Raw genomic sequence first — 21,042 nt, 5'->3', positions numbered from 1 at the left:
TACTACTATACTATATTAGACATTAAGGATGTATACTATCGCATCCGTATCCGTAAGGGTAATAAATAGAAAACAGCCTTCCGTACCCGCTATAGCTATTTCGAGTATTTAGTTATACTATTCGGGCTAGCTAACGCCCCTATAACATTCTAGTCCTATATCAATCGGGCCCTATTAGGCCTATTAGACTACCTCTATATAGTTTACCTAGATAACATCCTAGTCTATACCTATTTACCTAACATTACAGAGTACTAGGCTATAGTACGCAAGGTCCTCGACCGCCTACGGGCCTATAGTCTATATTGCAAGCCTTCTAAATGCACCTTTGCTACTAAAGAGGTGTCCTTCCTTAGCTTCCTCGTATTAACCGAGGGTATTAAGGCTAATCCTAACCGGATTAAGACTATTACTAAGTAGCTAACGCGTACTAGTATTAAGGAGCTTTAGTTATTCCTCGGCTTCGCTAACTTTTACCGCCGCTTTATTAAGGGCTATTTACGGCATGTAATGCCCCTAACTAAGCTTACTAAAACTAAGGCTAACCTAACTAGAGAGTTCAAATAGACTAATAGAGCACAAGCCGCTTTTAACGGTTTAAAGTAACGCTTTACTAAAGTCCCCTTATTATACTACTTCGTACTAAGCAAACTAATCCGCATTAAGACTAACGCTTTACAGTTCGCTATATCGGCTATTATGTTACAACAATTAGATAATAACTATTACTAGCACCCGATTACCTTCTTCTCGAGGAAGATAATCGATGCTAAGCGTCGCTACGAGACCTACGAATAAGAGCTCTTAGCAATCGTAGAAGCCTTTAAGCACTAGCGCTACTATCTCGATAGTGCACAGTATACCATTTAGGTCTATATAGACTATAACAACCTCTATAGCATTACTAAGGTTACTAGGGTTATAGGTCGATAGGCTAGATAGGCCGTCTACCTCGCTAGGTTCGATTTTGATATATTATATCGGCTAGGCGTAAGCAACCCTACTAATAGCCTATCGAGGCGACCTAATTACAATAGCGGGACTTAGCAATCTATTAATTCATTGTTTCTAACCCTGCAGTATAAGATTGCTATAGCCCGTATTGTTAATAAGTAAGCGTAGGATAAGCGGCTTACCGGACTCCGCGACGGCTTAAAGTATATTAATACTCTTGCTATATTAATAGTGCGTATTAAGGTAAGGGCTAAGGACACAGATAGGAGAAGTTATAATAACTCCCTAGTCGATATCGCAATATATAATAATAGCGATAGTACTACTGCAGTTAATCCGGCTACTAGTACTATTAGATATATATAATACGTACCTCGTTTAACAGCGAGGGTGCTATTAAATAACCTTACAAATAGGGATAGTTAACCGTTTATAGACGAGCTATTACGTACTTAGCAGAGGGACGCCTTTACTACTAAACGTATCGATAGGCTTGTAAGTAAACGAAAGACTCGATCTAGTAAGAGTAACAATTAGTCGATCGATAACAAAGGTTATTTGAAGTTTAAGGGCAGATACTATATCCCCGCTAAACATTCGATCCGACAAGAACTTCTTAAGCGACACTATAATAGTAAGCTTGCTAGTTACTATAGTATAGAGAGGTCGTACGAGCTACTATCGCGTACATACTACTAGCTAAATAGTAAGCGGGATATAAAGGAATACGTTAACACGTATACCGTATACTAACGTATTAAGGCACTAAAGCATTAGCCTTTTAGCGAGTTGTCCTCTTTACTAATCCCTTATAAGCTATTTGCAGAGCTTATAATAGACTTTATTATAGGCCTTCCGCCTACTAAGCGTAGGGGCAGCAAGGATATCTTTAATGCTATCCTTGTTATAGTAGATCGATTTACTAAGGGGGCTCGTTATATCCCTACTCGGAAGGATTGGACTGCTATTAATATAGTAGAGGCGCTATAGACTAACATCTTCTATACCTATTAGGGAACCCCTAAGGGGATAGTCTCCGATAGGGGCTCGACATTTATATCGCACTATTAGAGCGAAATATGCCTATAGCTAAGACTAAAGTATCGGCTATTAATAGCCTTCTATCTATAGACTAACGGTCAAATAGAGAGATAGAATGCTACCCTATAGTAGTACCTACGCAGCTATATTAATAAGAACCCTAATAACTAGGTCAATGTCCTACAACTAGCCGAATTCGTATACAATAATAGTATCTACTTATCTACTAAGGTATTACCTTATTTCGCTATAATAGGAAGCAACCCTACGCTACTATAAGACCCCCTATCGCTCGAGGCCGAGCGTAAGGAAAGGGAAGCGGGTTAACCTAAGACACTAGCGGCTATTAAGAGGGTTTAAAAGATGCGAGAAATTCACGCTAAGATAGCTAACAAACTAGCAAAGGCCTAGGCCTATTAGAAGGCCTACTATAACAAACACTACCTTCTAATAACCTTCAAGTAAGGCGACCTAGTTATACTTAGTACGAAGAACCTCCGTATCCGTAAACACCCCTCGCCTAATAGTAAAACAAGGCCTAAACTCGCTCTAAGATACATTAGTCTATTCCGTATCCGAGAACCTAGGGGCACCTAGGCCTATTAGTTATAGCTTCTACCTTATTATACTATCTATAACACCTTCTATGTATCCCTCCTTAAGCCGTACTACCTACGCGAAGGGGATGAAGCACCTGCTAAATCCGAGGATATACTAGCTAATAGCGAAGAGCTATAGTCTATAGAACGTATCCTATAGCACCGGACTAGGAAAGGCAAGAAGGAGTACCTATTAAGATAGCAAGGCTATTTACCTAAATAGGACTCGTAGGAAGCTAAAGGTTCCTTTAAAGATATAACTAAGTTGTTAGACGAATATTAGACTAGCGTAAAGAATAAGAAGAAGGCTAAGAGCTTATAATGCCGCTAATGTTACTAAAAGAGACCTAGGAACAATACTACCCCTAGGGTGCTATTAGCTAACTAATTAGAGGCCGGCTAACTATAATAATAAGACTATACTAGGCGTACTACGACGCGTCAATTAATTAGTTACTACTCTTTTAAAGACTCTACCTCTTGTTCCTTTATTCTATCGAGGCCTCGAGGCCTAGGCAATCGACGAGGATACGCGCGCGCGTGCGAATAACGGTATTGCGGAGTATATTACTGTTTAAGAAAGGAAGGACATAGCTATATTAGTAACGGTATTGCCGAGTTGTTATTAGTTAAAGAAGGAAATTAGAAGAAGGTAAAGTTAGCGCTAAGACGACTAGCGCCGCTATTATTAACATTACTTGCTATTGTCGCTACGCCTATAGATACAACCTTACCTATACTACGAGCCTAAGGCACCTTTAATTAAAACTTTAATCAAAACTTTAAGGCTAAGTTAAAATATTAAGGCTTAAAAGGATTGAGTAGCTTAATAGACTAACTAACTAAGGGTAAAACTATAGAGCTAAGCTAGCCGGGGTCGATCTTGCGGACAATAGGTTACTCCTCGATCTATCTAACCCTTTAAGCGAGGCGAACCTCTACTACTGCACTTATAATAGCCTTTACCTATAGAAACTAGAAGAACTAAGTTTTTTAAAAAGATATAATTAGTTAACACTTAAAGGCTACTAAACCTAACCAATTAGGGCTAGTAAAACTACGATAGTAAATAATAGCCCTCGTAATAATAAGAACAACCCTCGGAACGGACAAACCCTCGGAAGCGGACATTGCTAGGTCTTTTAAGAGTATACGCAAAGAACTCGGTACGATATTACTTAGAACGGAGGCAGTACTGCAATACCTCGTACGTCTACCTATTATAGTAGGGAAGACGCGCTCGTATTATAATTAGTCGAAGGCCCTCAATTCTTAAAGATATATATTACTTTATAGTTCATTATATATAGAGATAGTATAGTCGGAGTTAGACATTGTATTAGAAGGTAAGGTTTGATATAGTTATATAATTAGGTAGTTAAGTGTTTAATTTAGCGCGGCTAAGCGGCTTGTTAGACTTACTAAGTTAGTAGTAATAGAGGTCGAGGTTAGAATATAGACAGGCTACGAGGGCGCGGCCTTTAGAAGGGAAGCGTATATTAGAGGCTACACGTAATTAGTATGTAACTAGCTCGAGTAAAGCTAGGGTCTTAGTGCCTTAGGCAGGGCTTAGCGCTTAGCGTTAGGCTAACTAGCCTACCTTCCTCCTTCTCCTCCTAGTTCTCTATCGAATACTACCTATACCTACTACTACCCTATCTACCTGCTAATATAACCCTTCTTATAGTATAGGCCTATTAGTTATAGCTTCTACCTTATTATACTATCTATAATACCTTCTACGTATCCCTCCTAAAGCTATATTACCTACGTAAGGGGGATAAAGCCTCTACTAAATACGAAGACATACTAGCGGATAGTAAAGAACTATAGTCTATAGAACGTATCCTATAGTACCGGACTAGGAAAGGTAAGAAGGAGTACCTATTAAGATAGCAAGGCTATTTACTAAAATAGGACTTATAGGAAGCTAAAGACTCCTTTAAGGACATAACCGAGTTGTTAGATAAGTATTAGACTAGCGTAAAGAACAAGAAGAAGGCTAAAAGCTTATAATATTACTATTAAGGCCTAGGAACAATACTACCCCCGGGGTGCTACTAGCTAACTAATTAGAGGCAAGTAATTGTTAGCAACAAAGGATAATAAGACTATACTACTATAGCGAATGCGCACTAAGCGTTAACAAGCGCGCTATAACTGTTAACTAATCGCCTACTCCTTTAAGGAATCTACCTCTTTACTAGCATAACCTATAAAACCCTTCTCTTAGCGCCCCCTCTTACTCTATGTCCTACTAGGGCTCTAAGGCCTAGTCGGTCGACGATAGCGGCGCGCGCGCGTGTAAATAGTAGCGATAATAATAATAACGGCGTTGCGCCTATACTAAAGGGCAGTACGGCTAGCGCGGCTATATTAGTAACGGTATTATAGAGTATATTATTAGTCGAAAAAGGAAGTCGGAAACAAGGTAAAGTTAGCGCTAAGACGACTAGCGCCGCTATTATTAACATTACTTGCTATTATTACTATGCCTATAGAACACAACCTTACTTATACTACGAGCCTAAGGCACTAAGGGGTTAATTAAAACTTTAATTAAAACTTTAAGCTACCTAAAAGATTAAGCGACTAATAGACTAACTAAGGGCAAAAACTACAGAGCTAAGCTAGCTAGGGTCGATCTTATAGATAATAGGTTACTCCTCGATCTTTCTAACCCTTTAAGCAAGGCGAACCTTAACTATTGCACTTATAATAGCCTTTACCTATAGAAACTAGACGAACTATGTTTTTTAAAAAGATAAGATAAGATTGACAATTAAAGGCTACTAAACCTAACTAATTAGGGCTAGTAAAACTACGATAGTAAATAATAGTCCTCGTAATAATAAGAACAATCCCTCGGAACGGACAACCCTCGGAAGCGGACATTTCTAGGTCTTTTAGAGTAGACGTAAAGAACTCGGAACGATATTACTTAGAGCGGAGGCAGGGCTACAATACCTCGTACGTCTACCTATTATAGTAGGGAAGACGCGCTCGTATTATAATTAGTCGATAGTCCTTAATTCTTATAGATATATATCACTTTATAGTTTATTATATATTAGGATAGCGTAGTTAGAGTTGTATATTATATTGTGTTAGAGATAAGGTTTAATATAGTTATATAATTAGGTAGTTAAGTATTTAATTTAGCGCGGCTAAGCGGCTTATTAGACTTGCTAAGTTAGTAGCAATAGAGGTCGAGATTAGAATATAGACAGGCTACGAGGGCGCGGCCTTTAGAAGGGAAGCGTATATTAGGGCTAAAGAGGCTACACGTAATTAGTATATAATTAGGCCGAGTAAAGCTAGGGTCTTAGTGCCTTAGGCAGGGCTTAGCGCTTAGCGTTAGGCTAACTAGCCTGCCTTCCTCCTTCTCCTCCTAGTTCTCTATCGAATACTACTTATACCTACTACTACCCTATCTACCTACTAATATAACCCTTCTTATAAACGAGCTATTCTATATAGCTTCGACGACTCGTTTAAGGTACTAGCAAAGCAATAGTACGCGTTGTTGCTATATATTAATAATATACAGACAAAGAACAAGGACTATATCGAGAAGAGTAGGCTAGAAACGACGCGTTATATTTGCCGCTTTCGTAAGTAACTATACTAGAAGTCGGATAAGACTAAAGGGTATAGTACGCGGCGCTTTAATAAGAAGATTACACGCGCGCAAGGCTGCTCTATAACGATAAAGGTATATACTGTATATAATAAGGATAATAAGTCTAGTAAGCCGGAGATTGTCGCATATCGAGTTCAGCACACAAGCCGCGAGGATTACTCGGACTACTACTAGTTAGATAACTTCGACCTCTTCCGCCGGTATAGCGCGTTATTAACTACTATAGGGTACGAGATATACTATAGATACAAGCCGAGTACGGTATAGAAGACATTAAAGGCTTAGTACGACCTAGTAGCAAATGCGCTATTTAAGGCCGCTAGCGGCAATTTTATAATAAAGTACGACGTACTTAATTCTAGTCGCGCCTTCTAGAAGGTATATAAGGATAGAAGGCTCGGCGGCGCGTCGCTAGTATAGCAAATACAAAAAGAAGATATATTCGAGCAGTATTAATAAGGTTAGTTAATCTCATTATTATTATTAAGCTAGGGCGTAAGGTTAGAAAAACAGCTATACGGACCGTCGCGCCCGCGTATCCGGACTCCGATTAACTAATAGATCGACGCGGAAGTCTATCTAAGTTATTAGCTTAAGAGATAAAGATATTAGACTCGATTGCCTACGAATACTAGATACGAAAGATAGAATCTCGAGATTCTAAAGTTCTTCGCCTAAAGCGGAAGCGCCGTAGAGCCTTAGCTTCGAGCTAATAAGATAATTTAGAAGCTATAGCAATACCTCGGTCCGGCTTCTAGCGCGCCTTAGTAGACCGAATCCTAAACTTTAGGATTCTTTTGTTTATATTTGCGGTTTTCTATTATAATAATTACTAATATATTATTATAGAAGGGCTATTTTACGAGAACATAGAAGCTATACGCTAAATCGATAAAAAGACTACCTATAGCGTCGTATATGCTAGCAAAACTAGTATAGAACTACTTAAAGCCTATTATACGATCGCGTTTATAGACGCGACGTACAAGACTAATTACCTAGGTTAGTTTCTTTATACTATTATAGTAAAGGATAAATATACTATTTCTCGTACGGCGGTATATATACTCTTACCTACTAACGACGGCGATATTGTTACGGAGTTTTTACGTACTATAAGTAGGTAGATAGGCGGTATTTAGGTATCTAAATTCCTCCTTATAGACAACTTAGTAGCCGAGCGACGCGTAGTTCGAATAGTATTTACGACGATAATATACCTGCTATACTACGTCTATGTTTAGCGTACTATCGATAGACGCTTTAGCGCGAAAATCTACTAAGAGACACGTAAACACCTACGCGCCGCCGTCGTATACCGCTACTCGCTCGAAGGCGCGAAAGAGTCGCTCTAGGCCGCTATCGATAACCTCCCCTAAAACAGCGATTACGAGTTAAACTATATATATTTAGTTTAAGACTTCGGTAGCGATATTCGCCTATAGGCAAACTACTATCGCGTCTATAACGTACCTACTATCGTTAGACAATATAAGGATACTAGTATAAACGAGAGCTTTTGCGTATATCTTAAAATAGACGGTAATAAGTCGCTAATAGCGGCTAACTTTATACTAATAGGCGTAGCTATATAAACAATATAGGAGGGCGAGCTTAGAGACCTTTAGTTAGATATTACTAGTAAGCGTTAGGTATTAAACGTATATCTACTCGCGCGTAGCGACGACGACGAGCTCCGGACCTAGCTTCTATACCTTCTATAGCTTATTTAGCGCAAGATTAGTACTAAGATTAATCGCGTTCTTAATAAGTCTATATACTAAGACCCGAAGCCGTTATTAACTAAGGTAGGCGCGCTTACTTACGACTATAAATTCTTCTACTAATATCGCGTTCTTTACGCCGATCTTTAGTATTATTACCTTATACTTAAACGCGTTATTATTAAAGATTATTACTAGTAATAATAGGTTAATATATTTACTAGACGCGCTCTCGAGGTCTACGAAGAAGACGCTTCTAAGTCGATAGTAGTATAAGAAGACGCCGCCGCCGCCGAGGTTGTATATACGCCTATCTATCGATTAAACGTCTATAAGGTACTTACTAACGCGTACGAGTTAATCTTTTAACTCGAGCGCTTATACGACTAATAAGGTATAAACAAGAGCGACAAGCAACGCGAGGTTATTATCTCGAAGATACTAATAGTTTTCTATAAGAGCGGCGATAATATTAGGAAGGGCTTTACTAACCTCGTCCTTACTTACTTTAAGAGCACTTATCTAGAAGCTATTCTTATACTAATAAAAGCGCCGCCGCCGAAGCTATTATAAGCGCTATTGCTAAGCGATATTATATCGAGCTATTACCTTTTAAAAGCGACTAATATAGCGCCGCCGCTAAAGAAGTAGAAAGGTAAGAGCGTAGATACTACGAGTAAGAAGCCGAAGCGATCGAAGAAATAGATAGAGAAATAGGCAGGGTAAGAATATATACCCGAGCGAATACTAGCGGCGCTAGCTTAGCTAAATTTTAGTAAAGAAGCGCTATTAGTAGTTCTAGGCGGTATCGACGCGTTCTCGTCGCGTTTTCCTTTAAATTCCGCTATTACGTAGGTCGCATAGGTAACTAATAGCTTCTATATACCTCTACCGACACTACCGGTACTAAATAGGTAGTAATACGCGCCTCCGAGCGCGATATAGGTCTATAGTAGTATACCTTATATACCGCTACTCTCTAATATATATTAACGCTATTAAAATAGCCGTAATCGCTAACTATACCTCGAATTTTGCTATACCGCTATTTTGCTAACAAACTTTAGCTTTATTTTTAGTAATATAACTAGTATCTACTAGTAGAGAATGCGGGGTCGTTAAACACTATAAAAACAGTGCGAAATCTATTAAATTGCGACCGTACGACCTCTTACTATCGATATTTAGTATGCTAGCGGAAATCGCACTACTACTACTGCTACTACCTGTCGACCTAGCAACCGCGACGCGCAGAGACATCGACATCACGTTTTCTATAGTTACGCACACCACGGAGCGGACTTCGATATCTCACCGAGTCCGCTGCGGCAGGCTGACCCTATTCTTGGAAGGACAGGCGCTCGGACGCTGGTATGGGACTTTATACGGGCCCGCCTGGTGATCGCACATGGCAAGGATATGGACAGGCCAGAGAGCTGGAAGAAGCAAGGTAATCGCTGTAGGATTTGCCTCTTTGAGACCTCGACAGTGAACCTTCTCCGATCTGGGCCGTTTGTTCCCGGCCGCCAAGATGTCGGACCGTCGGTACCTCCCTCGTGGGCCAGGGCAGGGCGAAGATTTATTGAAGTTACAGAATATCCATATTAAGCTCAAATACAAGCTTCACCAACTCCTGAAGAATGAGCTTTTAGGAATTGAAGCATCGCCATTACATGGCATTACATTATTGGCATCCCTTTGCCCACTTTCAAGGTGGAACTGTAACAAAAGTCAGACTCATTTAAGCAGCGGGCACAGTCCAAGTGGCCTCACGCACAGTCCAAAATCTTGGCCTAAGACGCGTCGAGCATAGACAACAGCAGTGGCTTACCAGCGTGGGAGAGAGGGCGCAGTACATAGTAGCATTAAGCATTAAGCATTAAGCTCGAAGTCAATAATGTCCTGAAAAACACTTCCTCACTCCGTTTGCGAAGGGATCCCAAGAAATCGTAAGACAGATGCATCCAAACATGGAAGTACCAATCATATGCCGCCAAGTACGGAGGACAGCTCGCATGACTGACAGGATGGCGCCTGTTACATATGCCAAGGGTGATACACTGATATCCTTACAAGGGATATGTTCCGCGCAGAAGGTCCATGGGCAATGGGCATTGGTGTCGATCGACTGATGATATCTCTACGGAGGTGGTTTGACCGTTTCGCATTCTCACCTGACTCTTTAGTAGCTGTCGTGCGCTTGCTTGAGAAGAAAGATGAGCGTCCAGCAGCAAAAGACGCTCGTTTCCCGCTCATGAAAGCCTACTGTACAATTTGTCACTTCAAAGCAGCCTGGATGCCATTGGTGACACTGAACTCCTACCGAGGAGCCTTGCAGGGCGGCAGGCGGTAGCCCTACAGCGTCTGATCACATCGGAGTGAAAGTGGGTATTCCCCAAACCCTTGCTCCTCATGGATTATAGCGAACAGAAACTTGTTATTCAGCGGTCCGACCCTAGTCACTTTCACTCCAAAGTGTAGAGACGCGGTACGAAGGCTACGATCGGATCCAAAGCGCCAGGATCACGCCGGTAAACGCCTCAAATGGACAAAGAGACCGGCTGTCTCACAGTCTCACTTGCCGTCCTCTGGCGCGCCGGCTTTGACCGTCTCGTCCGGATATCGACTGCCATTGGCATCATCGAAGAGCATTTGATCACCCTTGCCGCCCAATTCCATAAACTCTTTGGGATCGCGAGCAACATCTGGACCGGGCTCGACAGTCTGCTCGACATGTCCTTTCTTCTTCGTTGCAGCCTTCGCTCTGGCTGCCTCTTGTTGTTGGCCTGCAGGACGCTGCGTGAAGAAACGTGGCTGGGAATTCTTATCCCATACCTTGACAGGAGGGGCACCCCCTTGGGCCTCGATAATCTTGTCGACCTTAACATCGTTGATGCTCGAGAGAAGTGTACGCTCACGCTGTGGCTTACGATTTGAGAAGTCCAGACTAGAAATCGCTCCAGTCAGGCCATCGGTACTATCAGTGATGCTGATGGGGCGCTGCGTGGTCCACGGGTGCTCCAAGCATTCGTCGATCGTGATGCGCTTTTCGACATTAACTGTGAGCATGCGGTCAATGAGGTCAAGCGCTGGATCCCCAACAGAGTCCCAGTAAGGTGATGGGTAGTCGAAGCGACCCATCTTGATCTGTTGGCTAAGGGTGTAGGGGTTCTCGGCGGAGTACAGCTCGTCTGAAAATGGCGGGAAACCACATAAGCAGATGTAAAGCACGACGCCCAAGCTCCAGACATCCACTGCGCGTGTGTAACGTCGCCGATTGGTGTGCTCAAGTATCTCTGGTGCGACATACGATGGCGTGCCGCAGAGCGTTGTTGTGAAGGATTCTTCGCCAATGATCTTGGCAAGACCGAAATCCGCGATCTTGACATTGAGTTCCTTGTCGATCAGCAAGATGTTCTCAGGCTTGATGTCGCGATGGACGATGCTGCGTTCGTGCTACAAGTTGTTAGTACTCATGATCTAAACCATCTCTGCAGCACACTTACGAGGTACTTGATGCCTTGGAATAGCTGAATGAAGATCTTGCGCGTATCGGCTTCGCTTAGCTTCTGCTTCATCACGATCCAGTTGAAGAGTTCTCCTTCAGCAGCCAATTCCAAGACAAGATAGACGCCGTCCGCCTCGTCGAACGTATCTTTCAGGCACAGCACGTTGGGATGCGACACTCCCATCAGCACCGCGATTTCTTGCTGAAGACCTTCGACTTTGCTGCGCTCACCTGGACCACTACGCTTCTCGAACTTCTTCACAGCATAGCGCATCCCTGTGCTCTTCTCCACCGCCAAGTACACGGTTGCAAAGTGGCCCTTTCCTAGTTGGCCTTGTATGTTATACTGCTGTCGGAAACCACTGCCGTCTCTGATGCGAGGATATCGAAAGATGAATCGCGCTTCGCCAACAATGGAGATTTCGTCACCATCTTCGAGCTCTCTCCTCTTGTTGCGCCCGACCAGTGCATCATTCACGTAGGTGCCATTTCCGCTGAGATCCTCAAGCACGGCCGTGGTGTCGCCATGCTTGTTCTCGGTGAAGATCAAGGCGTGACGATTGCTGACTGTCGGCTTGTCGACCTTCTGATCGCACTCTGGATGTCGTCCTATCAAATACCCGCCAGCTGGAATACCATTGGCGTCTTTCTCCTGCTCGTAGTGCTCTTCTTGCTTCTCCCAATGCTTCTTAGGCACTTTCTGACGTCCATTGGGCTTGCCAGTCGAATGAAGCGGCACTGGGCATGCAGCTCGCTTTCGCAGTGGCAGAGCAGCGCCGAAGCCTTCAGCTGGCACCAAATAGCCCCAGACGCCATCTCGCTCTTCGTCGTCAACCTCGTATGATATAGGCGCAGGCGGAAGGAATTGCGAATATGCTTGCGTTGCTTGCGTGTCGTTGGGAGGGGATGATAAGCCTGCAGCGCCGCGTCGTGACGAAGGCGGAGGACTGTGCAGTGGTGGTGTTCGGCGGCCCCAATTGTTGGGGGTTTTGGACGATGTAGGCGAGACGGTCTTGTCTTCTGTCTCTGCATCTTCCGTTGAGCCTGTGCCTTTGCGGGTCACTGGAGATGGCAGCGGGCCTTGCTTTACAGCTTCCACATCACCTTCATTGGACAACCGCGCAGACCTTCTGGGCTTCTTCTGCTCTGCTGTCTGGCCACTGGATTGCTGCTGGCCAGCATTAACTCGCGTATCACATGGCTTCGATATACGTCAATGCTTACCCGCGCGCGCTTCAAGGAGCTCTTCTCGGCCTGGGGGGCCATGGCGAGTTTATGGTCCGCGATGCCTCAATGGCGCAGATGGGAATGCAATAAACAATCAAATGTCAATCTTGGTCTTTTCTTCGCGGCGAAGAGGTCGCGCTGCGGCTGCGGTTTGCGTCCAGAGTGTTCCTTTCGGGCTTGGGTCGACCGGTGTGATTGATGATTAAGCGATCGAAAGCTGTTTCTGTTTCCTGCCGTCTTCCGAAAAGCTAAAATAAAAAAATCATCTCATCTCCTTGCGTTCCCCAATGACTACATCTCGGTGACAGCAACCCAATACTCCTCCTGAGACACTACGCCCGAACTTTCAAATGCCTTTCTCTCACCACAGCCATTCGGGCCAATTCTGCGGTCATGCAGTCGACACACTGGAACAATGCGTACAGAGAGCCATCGCTCTGAGAATGTCCACTTTCTGCATGACAGAACACATTGCTCGAGAGGAGATTGATTTCTATCCAGGGGAGGACAAAGTGCACACCATGCCAAGTCTAGAGCGACTTTACGATGACTTCTACCACGAAGCAAGACGTCTGCAAAAGAAGTATGCCGACCAGATCCAACTCCTGATTGGTTTTGAAGGCGAGTGGATACGAGACAGTTCCCTCGACCTCATACAGAATCTTCTCAAGACATATGAGGTTGATCTGTTCGTTGGTAGTGTTCACCACGTTCATACTATTCCTATTGATTATGACACGCCTTACTATCACAAAGCTCGCGAGGTGGCTGGCGGTAGCGACGAGCGGATCTTCGAGGATTATTTCGATTCGCAATATGAAATGCTGAAGGCGTTGAAGCCGCCGCTCATAGGTCATTTTGACTTGATACGCTTGAAGAGTGATGAACCTGACCTCAGCTTCAAAACTTGGCCCGCCGTTTGGCAGAAGATCATGAGAAATCTGAGATTCATCGCTGAGTATGGTGGCGTTCTGGAGCTGAACTCCAGTGCATTGAGGAAAGGTATGACCGAGGCATACCCACAAGCTGAGATCTGCAGAGTAAGTCCTCGCTTGCCCTATGTCGAAGGTGAAGCTCATAGTATTGCAGGAATTCAAAGATCTGGGTGGCCGCTTCACATTCTCCTGTGATAGCCACGGTGTTGAGCAGGTCGGTCTCAACTTTGCGAAGATGTTGGACAACAATGTTCTGCGAGCGGGCATCGGTGAGCTGTATTACCTTGCGCCTGCGACGGACAAAGCAAGCCTCCACGATCATCGTTTCCCCAAGGTCTGCTGGACCAAGATTTCGACGCTGGATGTTCAGCTACATCCATTCTTCAAACAAGATACGAACGGAGCTTGACCGCGGGGCTCCATTGCGGCTTCACGGCGTGAAGTTTGAGAGATCGGGCAAGTGTTGATGTTCTAAAGCACGCACGCCGCTGGCAGAGGCTGTCGTGCTGGTTATTACCAAATCAGCACAACCATGATTGCCAATCGAGGCAAAGCAACCCTGCAAATCTTCTGACACGGCCAACAAGTCGAGTCTCCCGTACCACCTCTCGGGTTAGTTGCCAGAGGAGCCATGTTGAGAGACGAAAGCTGATCTGAGATCGTCTACTTCCAGCTGCGGGTCAATGACTCAGCCTACATGGTTGTTGGCAACTTCACCTCTTCGGTCCGCACCGATGCCTGGGAACGAATGCCATCAACCTTACACCGACTATAGCGGCACCGCCCCAACTGTTGTGTGCCGTGTCAAGGGAGGTCAAATTGCGAGCGGTAATTGCCGGTGTCGGTGTCTATCATCTCAGGCTTGCCGGAAGGTTGTGCTCAGAGTAAGTAGTAGCGATAGGTAGCTGCTGTGGACTGGAGAAGAGCATGTGTGTCGATCGTTTATTCCTCAACTTTGCGCATAGCGCGGCTAGGGTAAAACCATCAAGTCCTATAGCGAGTATGCAGCAAGGGACCTGCGTGTGCGACACATCTGTCGAACTGGTTCAGAGATTTTGGCTCCAGTGCTCCGCTTTCCGCCCGCTGCACGCCAAGGCTGAGAACCTGGAAAGGCGATCTGCAATTGACTCGAATGTGCCTGGGTCCATGGATGGGCATGATGTTGCGGCTCTGGCGGCTGTCATTGATTTCTTCAAGAGTTGATAGGCCGTGATGCGTGGTGCATGCAACTTTCTCAAATGCATCCAAGTAGACTTCTGATGGTCGTCAATGCAGGTCCTGACATTGCGCATGCCAGATCGAAGCAAAAATTCCCGTAGCATCTGTCTGAAGTGATTCCTCGTTCACAACCATTCTGATTATCAGTGATCGGCACGTCGGCAGGGACATTGTCAAGCCGTTGAAATGCATCGACGCCGATCCAACCACTCTTCCGTGACTCGTAACGAGGCAGGAAGCGAGAATCGCGAGACATGTGCTCTTGATGTTCGACGTGCATCGAAAATTACTCTTCCAGACCAAAAGATTGTCGTTACGTGACACTGGCCGCCAGCTCCGCGTCTTGAGGGCAGGTGTTGGGCTCTGAAGAATGCCGAGAAACGCCATCTCTTCTGCATCTTCAGCCCAGTGACATGGTGTCGAATCCTGTGACCGTGCCGAAACTTCCATATGGCGGTCCGCACATCGCACGCTGTGCTTCCCGAGGCCGCCACGGACGCGACGTGCAGAAGGTGAAGTCCCGGATTTGCAGGGAATGGCCAGCACGCCGGCGCGGAGTGACGGAGTCGTGTATGGAGCTCTCGAAAAGCATCGAGATGTTCAGGATGTTCGTGTCAGCGTTTCCCAGAGCACTTTTAGCGCGGTTGTAAAAGTACGGATCGTTCCTGCCTGGACTTCGGCGAAACTCATAGGCAGACGTCACGTCAACGCCTTTAAAGAAGACCCTGCTTCTTTCTGACATCTGGCCTTCTGCATCATCTCCTTCTCGAACACCAAGGACACTGCAATTGACCAGAGACTCACTGAAACAACTACCACCACATACCGACAGCATCATGGGTGTCACCAAGCAACTCATCTCGCCGGGCGACGGCGCCACGAAGGCAAAGGCAGGAGACAACATCACTATGGAGTACACTGGTGTTCTGCAGAACGCAGACGGATCCCGCGGCAAACAGTAAGTCATCAATCATTTCCAGTGCCGGCGGGTGCAGGCCTCGTCGCATCTTTATGCTGCGCTGCAGGCGCTTCCTCTCTGATGTGGCTGGGGCTCTCCATTACATTGCATCACGGGAACGGGACTTTGGAGACGATACACTATTTGCAATAGCATACCATTGAGAAGGTACTAATCGATAACAGGTTTGATTCTTCCGTCGGCCGCGGTGACTTCAACACTTCCATTGGCACTGGCCGTGTCATCCGAGGTGAGCATGAATGAATTGCCTGCCATTGAGAGTCTTATTGACATGCAACGCAGGCTGGGACGAAGGCATTCTTACCGTTGACGGCGGCATGACCCTTGGCGAGAAAGCCACCCTCACCATCACTGGTAGGTACGCTCAAGGAGCGATTAGGGCTGCGGAGTCGTGCACAGCAGACCCATTCACGAAACTGGCATCTCTCGAGACCTGGCTAACACTTTTTGCCTTTCAGGTGACTACGCCTACGGTGACCGCGGTTTCCCCGGACTCATCCCACCAAACGCTACCTTGATCTTCGATGTGCAGCTCAAGGCCATCAACGGAAAGCGCGCACCGGGCCTCTAGTCGGTAAGTCTTATCGAAACTCGCAACATGCAACCGTCCGTGGCTTCGGCAGCCTGTGCTAATCTAGCGTCCTCTCTCAGTACCGATTCGTCGCCAAAATACGCCCAACGGCAAGGTTTGTCCTTACAAGCGACGTCTCTGACCTCGTTCGTCGAGAGAAGCATTGGTCAGGTTGCCAGGGTTGAACATTAAGAAAAGCATGATGAGACTATACGTGAAATGAATCGACCGACAGTCCCTTCAACCACCCGACAGGCAACCACACTCGCGTGTGCTCCGTCGATCGTTTGAAGCCATAGAGAATGCAAAGAGCTGAATCTACACTCTCAGTCCAAGTTTCAACTTCAAAAGTCCCAAGGTTCAACTTCAAAATCCAAGTTTCATCTTCAAAGTCCAAGATCTCATCGCGCTGCAGCATGCCCTCCCCATCCACTTCAGTCCCACCCCATCCACTTCTCCCAATGCCTCCGCTTCCAATACTCAACCTCATTCACCACCCGCTCATCACCTCTCTCCCTCTCCTCCTTCCCACGCACACCCCTCCAATACCTCGCCATCTCCAACGTCTCCTCCCAAATCACAACCCCTCTCCAAAATAATTCCTCCCTCACATTCTCACCTCCACCCCTCGCAAGTCCCAACCCCCCAAATCCCGGAGGCAAAACAGCATATCTCCTTTCACAACCGTTTTCACCAATGAGGTTCGCACTGCGTTTGGGTGGTGTGAGCACCATTTTGTATGTGATGGGATTTTCGAGGGCTGTGTTGAGGGAAACGTCGTTGTTTGGGACGGGTTGCCAGGTTGGTGGGAGGGTGGAGAGTGGAGGGTCTGGAGTGGGAGCTGCTGCTGGTGCAAGAGCTGGGGAGGAGCTTGCTGAGGAGATGGATATTGGTGCGGATGGTGAACCTCCAGGGAGTGAGGATGTAATTGTTTTGATCGGTGGGAGGTGGAGTTCTTCGTTGGATGTGATTGTTTTGATCGGTGGGAGGCGGAGTTCTTCGTCGTCGGTCGTGGGCAGGGATTCTCCGTGTGCGGTATCGTTTGGAGGAGCTTCGGTTTTCTGGTTGTTGGTGTTGTTAGCCACTGTGTCATGTTCAACGGTTCCAACTGGTAGGTAGCGTGCTGATCCAGCGGCTGCGGCTAAGATGTCGAGTCTGCTGATTCCGTGACTTGCTGAAGAGGCGCCGTTTGAAGTGTAGGATGTCACACTCCTTGGAGGGAGATGTGTTGGCCGGGGCTCATTTCCAAGTTGCGGGTACGACTGATAGCTGGCCATTTTGTTTGTATCCTTATCTGGAGCCATAAGGCTGTGGTCCTCGCGGTGCGCCATGTGGTGTGGCGGTGATGCAGAGATGGCCAGTAGCTCGAAGGTATTGAGTGCGGAGAGAGTGAGTGAGAGTCATTGATGACGAAGAAGTTTTAACCAAGTGAACTTCGCTCACTTTCGCGACGTATTCCAGAAATTGCATGTGAAAGCTGCGGTATTCTTGGCAACGGTGTAGCTGCCTAGAGAAGCCTGTGAGCCATGTTCCTCCGTGTGCCGCAACCGCATTCCTGGTCTTGAAGTCCATCACGTAGTCGAGCATCTGCGAAGGTAAACTCGGATGGAGTCGGTACATCTCATTCACAATTAAGTTATTCACTGAACATCAACAATTATCCAGGCCGATTCACCTGCATCAATCGTGTCTCAGTCTCCATCCGGATCCAATATGACATCTTCACTCTGCTCGAGCTCCTCCGCGGCACGTACTTGCTCGTCCAATTCTGCAATCTCAGGATCAACTTTATCTCCAAGATCTCTCGATCCAAGAAATGTTCGACCTTTCAAATTTTCAGGCAAATAGTCCTGTACCACTCGACCATCTTCGAAATCAGGGTTATATTTGTACTCCTTGCCGTATCCCAGCTCCTTCATTAGCTTTGTCGGGGCATTGCGCAAATGTATTGGGACAGGAAGACCTGCAACGCCTGGTTCGTTGAGAGCAGAGTATGCTGCATTGAGGCCGCGATAGGCTCTAACTGATTTTGGCGCCAGAGCCAAGGCAACAGCACAATGAGCCAGATTGATTCGACACTCTGGCATGCCAATCTTTTCTGCAGCGGTGTAGGTCGCAGTCGCGAGTGATAGCAGGCTGTTGTCTGCCAGCCCGACATCTTCGCTGGCGATAACTACCATTCTGCGGGCGATGTAGAGAGGATCTTCGCCAGACTGCAACATCCGCGCGAGATAGTACAGCGTGGCGTCAGCATTACTGCCTCGTACCGATTTGTGAAATGCAGATATTGTGTCGTAATGCTGATCGCCTGCTCGATCGTACACAAGTGTCTGGGTCAAACTCTTCTTGATGTCGTCCGTTGTCATCCCGGGCTTCTGACACAGATCAAAGGCAAGCTCGAGGAGATTCAAGCCAGTACGCGCATCTCCATCGGCAAAGGCTGCCAAATAGCGGACGAGAGCGTACTCATTTCCAGTGAGGAGTTGAATGCTCGTGCCGTCAGCTTCAGCATTGTGGTTCGCAGACTCGTCTGCTTGATCTGCTGAAGGACTTGGTGAAGGTGTGGGCAGGCCCGGAAGCTCGCGCAAAATTGCTCGGCGCAGAATTCCAAATATGTCCTCGTCAGTCAGCTTCGAAAGAGTGAAAGTCCGACATCTTGACAGCAACGCATTTACTACCTTGAAGCTAGGGTTCTCCGTCGTCGCTCCAATTAGTGTCACTTGTCCTGCTTCAACAGGCCCGAGGAAGACATCCTGCTGACTCTTGCTGAATCGATGTATCTCGTCGCAGAATATGATGGTCTTCCTGCCAGTCAGGCCCAACTCGTTCTTGGCATCCGCAAATAGCTTCTTGCACTCTGCCACACCACTTGAAGTGCTGTTGATCTCGACAAATCGGGTACCTGCCGTCTGCGCTATGAGTCTTGCAATGGTTGTCTTGCCAGTGCCCGGGCCTCCCCATAATATCATGGACGGCACTCGATCTGTGACGATCAGGTTTCGCAGCACGCCATTTGCGCCCACCAATTCTTGGCCTGCCACTTCGTCCAGGCTCTTTGGTCGCATGCGCTCTGCTAATGGCTGATGCGCATTCTTGGCCTTCTTCAGAGCCGGAACAGTGGACTGCACCTTATCGCCTCCTGATATCGCCCTCTCGTCTTCATCTCTGGGTCGTTTCGCGGGGGCAGTGCTTGGCGGCAGTGAGGATGGCGCAACTGGCGCAGGTCTCGCAAATGGCGTCTGTGTGCTTGATACAAGCGGCGATGAGCCATCTTCGACTCTCAATGCGCTCTTTTTCGCTGCCGGTGTGAAGAAGGCCGCCGCCTTCGAGCTCTTCTGCCTTCCCCCATCAGCCTGCGTCTGTGTTGGAGGCGGCGATGCTCCTTCGATGAACTCCTTGCAATCAGAGTCAATATGGCGATTGATGTCAGCCGCCTTCACGCCTTTGTCGCAGATCGGGCACGCGACCATTGGGCTGTAATTTCCATCTCAATCCAAATGTTCTATGACACGCGTGCGACAACGCGTAGAAGACGACGGGATCGCGGCTAGCAGATTAAGCTCTCCGGGCTAGAACCTAATTCACGCCACGCCACATTTATTAGCGCGAACAAGAACAAGGGTCCATGCCGCCTGCTGTCCGACAACATGTCTTCTCACACTAGAGAACCAGCTCTATGCTGCTCGACTCATGATATTGTTTATCGATAACTACTGATATAACACGCAGACGAACGACTCAAGTCCGAGTCCAGTATCGACAGCAGATCCTGCTGACAGTCTGCAGTTCGACTTCTTCGAGTTCAATGCCATCTGTGCTGCGAATGCGCCAGTTCTCCTTCCGCTTGGCAGACGCTTTGCACACGAACAGTCATGTTCTGCCATTACTTCTGAGGAAGTCTGATTTACAGACCTTGCGGTCGGCTATGGATATATGCTCACAATACTATGCCTTCGGCTGAGCTCTAAGAAGCTTGTCATGATGCTGAACACTGTAAGCATGCGAAGCAGCTTGCCATTATGCTGACCACTTTAAGCAGGTGAAGAAGCTTTCCATTAAGCTGACCACTTTAAGCATGTGAAGAAGCTTCAAACTCACTTGCTACCAAGCTTCCTAGCTTGTGCTAAAATGTCCTCACATTCACTCGCTACAGTATATTTTGGCGACTGTCAATACGGAATAACTTCTCCACCTTCTCTCTGCACCAGACATCAGCGAGAATATCACCAACCACAATCTCAAGCAGAAACCCGAACAAATTTCAGATTTGCCATATTTAACATCGATATAAGATGACCACGGAGTCAGACTGTCTCGTCCTGGGACTCTGTACTGGTCGGCCCGGTCTCGTCTCGAGCTCGAAATCGACCTCCAGCCGAAAAAGTGCAACCGATTCCGCGGACCACAGTTCGGAGAAAGATGGCGTCGAAACTACATCACACAGCGACGAGCCCGCACGTAAAATTTATTTCCCAGATCCAAGCATCGGCCTCGAGTCGTCAACATTCAGCAGCAAACAAGAAAACGCCGCGGCCAAACTGGAACGAGACCTAATCAGAAGCGACGAGACCTGGTACTGGACACAGATGAACCTCGCCATGGGCGCAAAATACGGCGTACGCTTCCCCTCTGAAATCCACCGA

The 21,042-nt window shown here is 46.5% G+C and overlaps 6 protein-coding genes across 6 annotated transcripts; 3 read left to right on the top strand and 3 right to left on the bottom strand.

The window, feature by feature from the left end:
* Positions 1–766: 766 nt before the first annotated feature.
* MYCFIDRAFT_208496 (uncharacterized protein) lies at positions 767–11,102 on the top strand (the record flags this gene model as incomplete). The annotated part of the gene is made up of 11 exons (XM_007931005.1): positions 767–775; positions 9,218–9,230; positions 9,259–9,411; positions 9,441–9,494; positions 9,527–9,691; positions 9,720–9,796; positions 9,846–9,885; positions 9,939–10,013; positions 10,055–10,266; positions 10,315–10,323; positions 10,347–11,102. 11 exons carry the CDS (start codon positions 767–769, stop codon positions 10,440–10,442), a joined length of 903 nt encoding a protein of 300 aa, XP_007929196.1. The 3' UTR covers positions 10,443–11,102.
* MYCFIDRAFT_216120 (uncharacterized protein) lies at positions 10,078–12,735 on the bottom strand (the record flags this gene model as incomplete). The annotated part of the gene is made up of 3 exons (XM_007931004.1): positions 10,078–11,417; positions 11,468–12,637; positions 12,694–12,735. The coding sequence occupies 3 exons, from the start codon at positions 12,733–12,735 to the stop codon at positions 10,536–10,538; spliced, it is 2,094 nt and encodes a 697-aa protein (XP_007929195.1). The 3' UTR covers positions 10,078–10,535.
* Positions 12,736–13,046: 311 nt separating this feature from the next.
* MYCFIDRAFT_216119 (uncharacterized protein) lies at positions 13,047–14,652 on the top strand (the record flags this gene model as incomplete). Its single annotated transcript, XM_007931003.1, has 3 exons — positions 13,047–13,736; positions 13,786–14,243; positions 14,305–14,652. 2 exons carry the CDS (start codon positions 13,047–13,049, stop codon positions 14,038–14,040), a joined length of 945 nt encoding a protein of 314 aa, XP_007929194.1. The 3' UTR covers positions 14,041–14,243; positions 14,305–14,652.
* Positions 14,653–15,604: 952 nt separating this feature from the next.
* Positions 15,605–16,739, top strand: MYCFIDRAFT_49805 (Peptidylprolyl isomerase). The gene is made up of 5 exons (XM_007930642.1): positions 15,605–15,807; positions 15,993–16,057; positions 16,111–16,182; positions 16,287–16,402; positions 16,480–16,739. The coding sequence occupies exons 1-4, from the start codon at positions 15,686–15,688 to the stop codon at positions 16,397–16,399; spliced, it is 372 nt and encodes a 123-aa protein (XP_007928833.1). The 5' UTR covers positions 15,605–15,685; the 3' UTR covers positions 16,400–16,402; positions 16,480–16,739.
* Positions 16,740–18,090: 1,351 nt separating this feature from the next.
* Positions 18,091–20,864, bottom strand: MYCFIDRAFT_204474 (uncharacterized protein; the record flags this gene model as incomplete). Its single annotated transcript, XM_007931001.1, has 2 exons — positions 20,135–20,864; positions 18,091–19,873 (listed from the first exon to the last, which is right to left on the bottom strand). The coding sequence occupies exons 1-2, from the start codon at positions 20,281–20,283 to the stop codon at positions 18,091–18,093; spliced, it is 1,932 nt and encodes a 643-aa protein (XP_007929192.1). The 5' UTR covers positions 20,284–20,864.
* MYCFIDRAFT_211981 (uncharacterized protein) lies at positions 20,104–20,864 on the bottom strand (the record flags this gene model as incomplete). The annotated part of the gene is made up of 1 exon (XM_007931002.1): positions 20,104–20,864. A coding segment is annotated over one exon (189 nt), but the record flags the coding sequence as incomplete, so codon positions are not given.
* Positions 20,865–21,042: the final 178 nt, after the last annotated feature.

This window comes from Pseudocercospora fijiensis, assembly GCF_000340215.1.
Source record: "Pseudocercospora fijiensis CIRAD86 unplaced genomic scaffold MYCFIscaffold_7, whole genome shotgun sequence".
Lineage (NCBI taxonomy): Eukaryota > Fungi > Ascomycota > Dothideomycetes > Mycosphaerellales > Mycosphaerellaceae > Pseudocercospora > Pseudocercospora fijiensis.
This window is presented reverse-complemented; position numbering and strand designations above follow the sequence as displayed.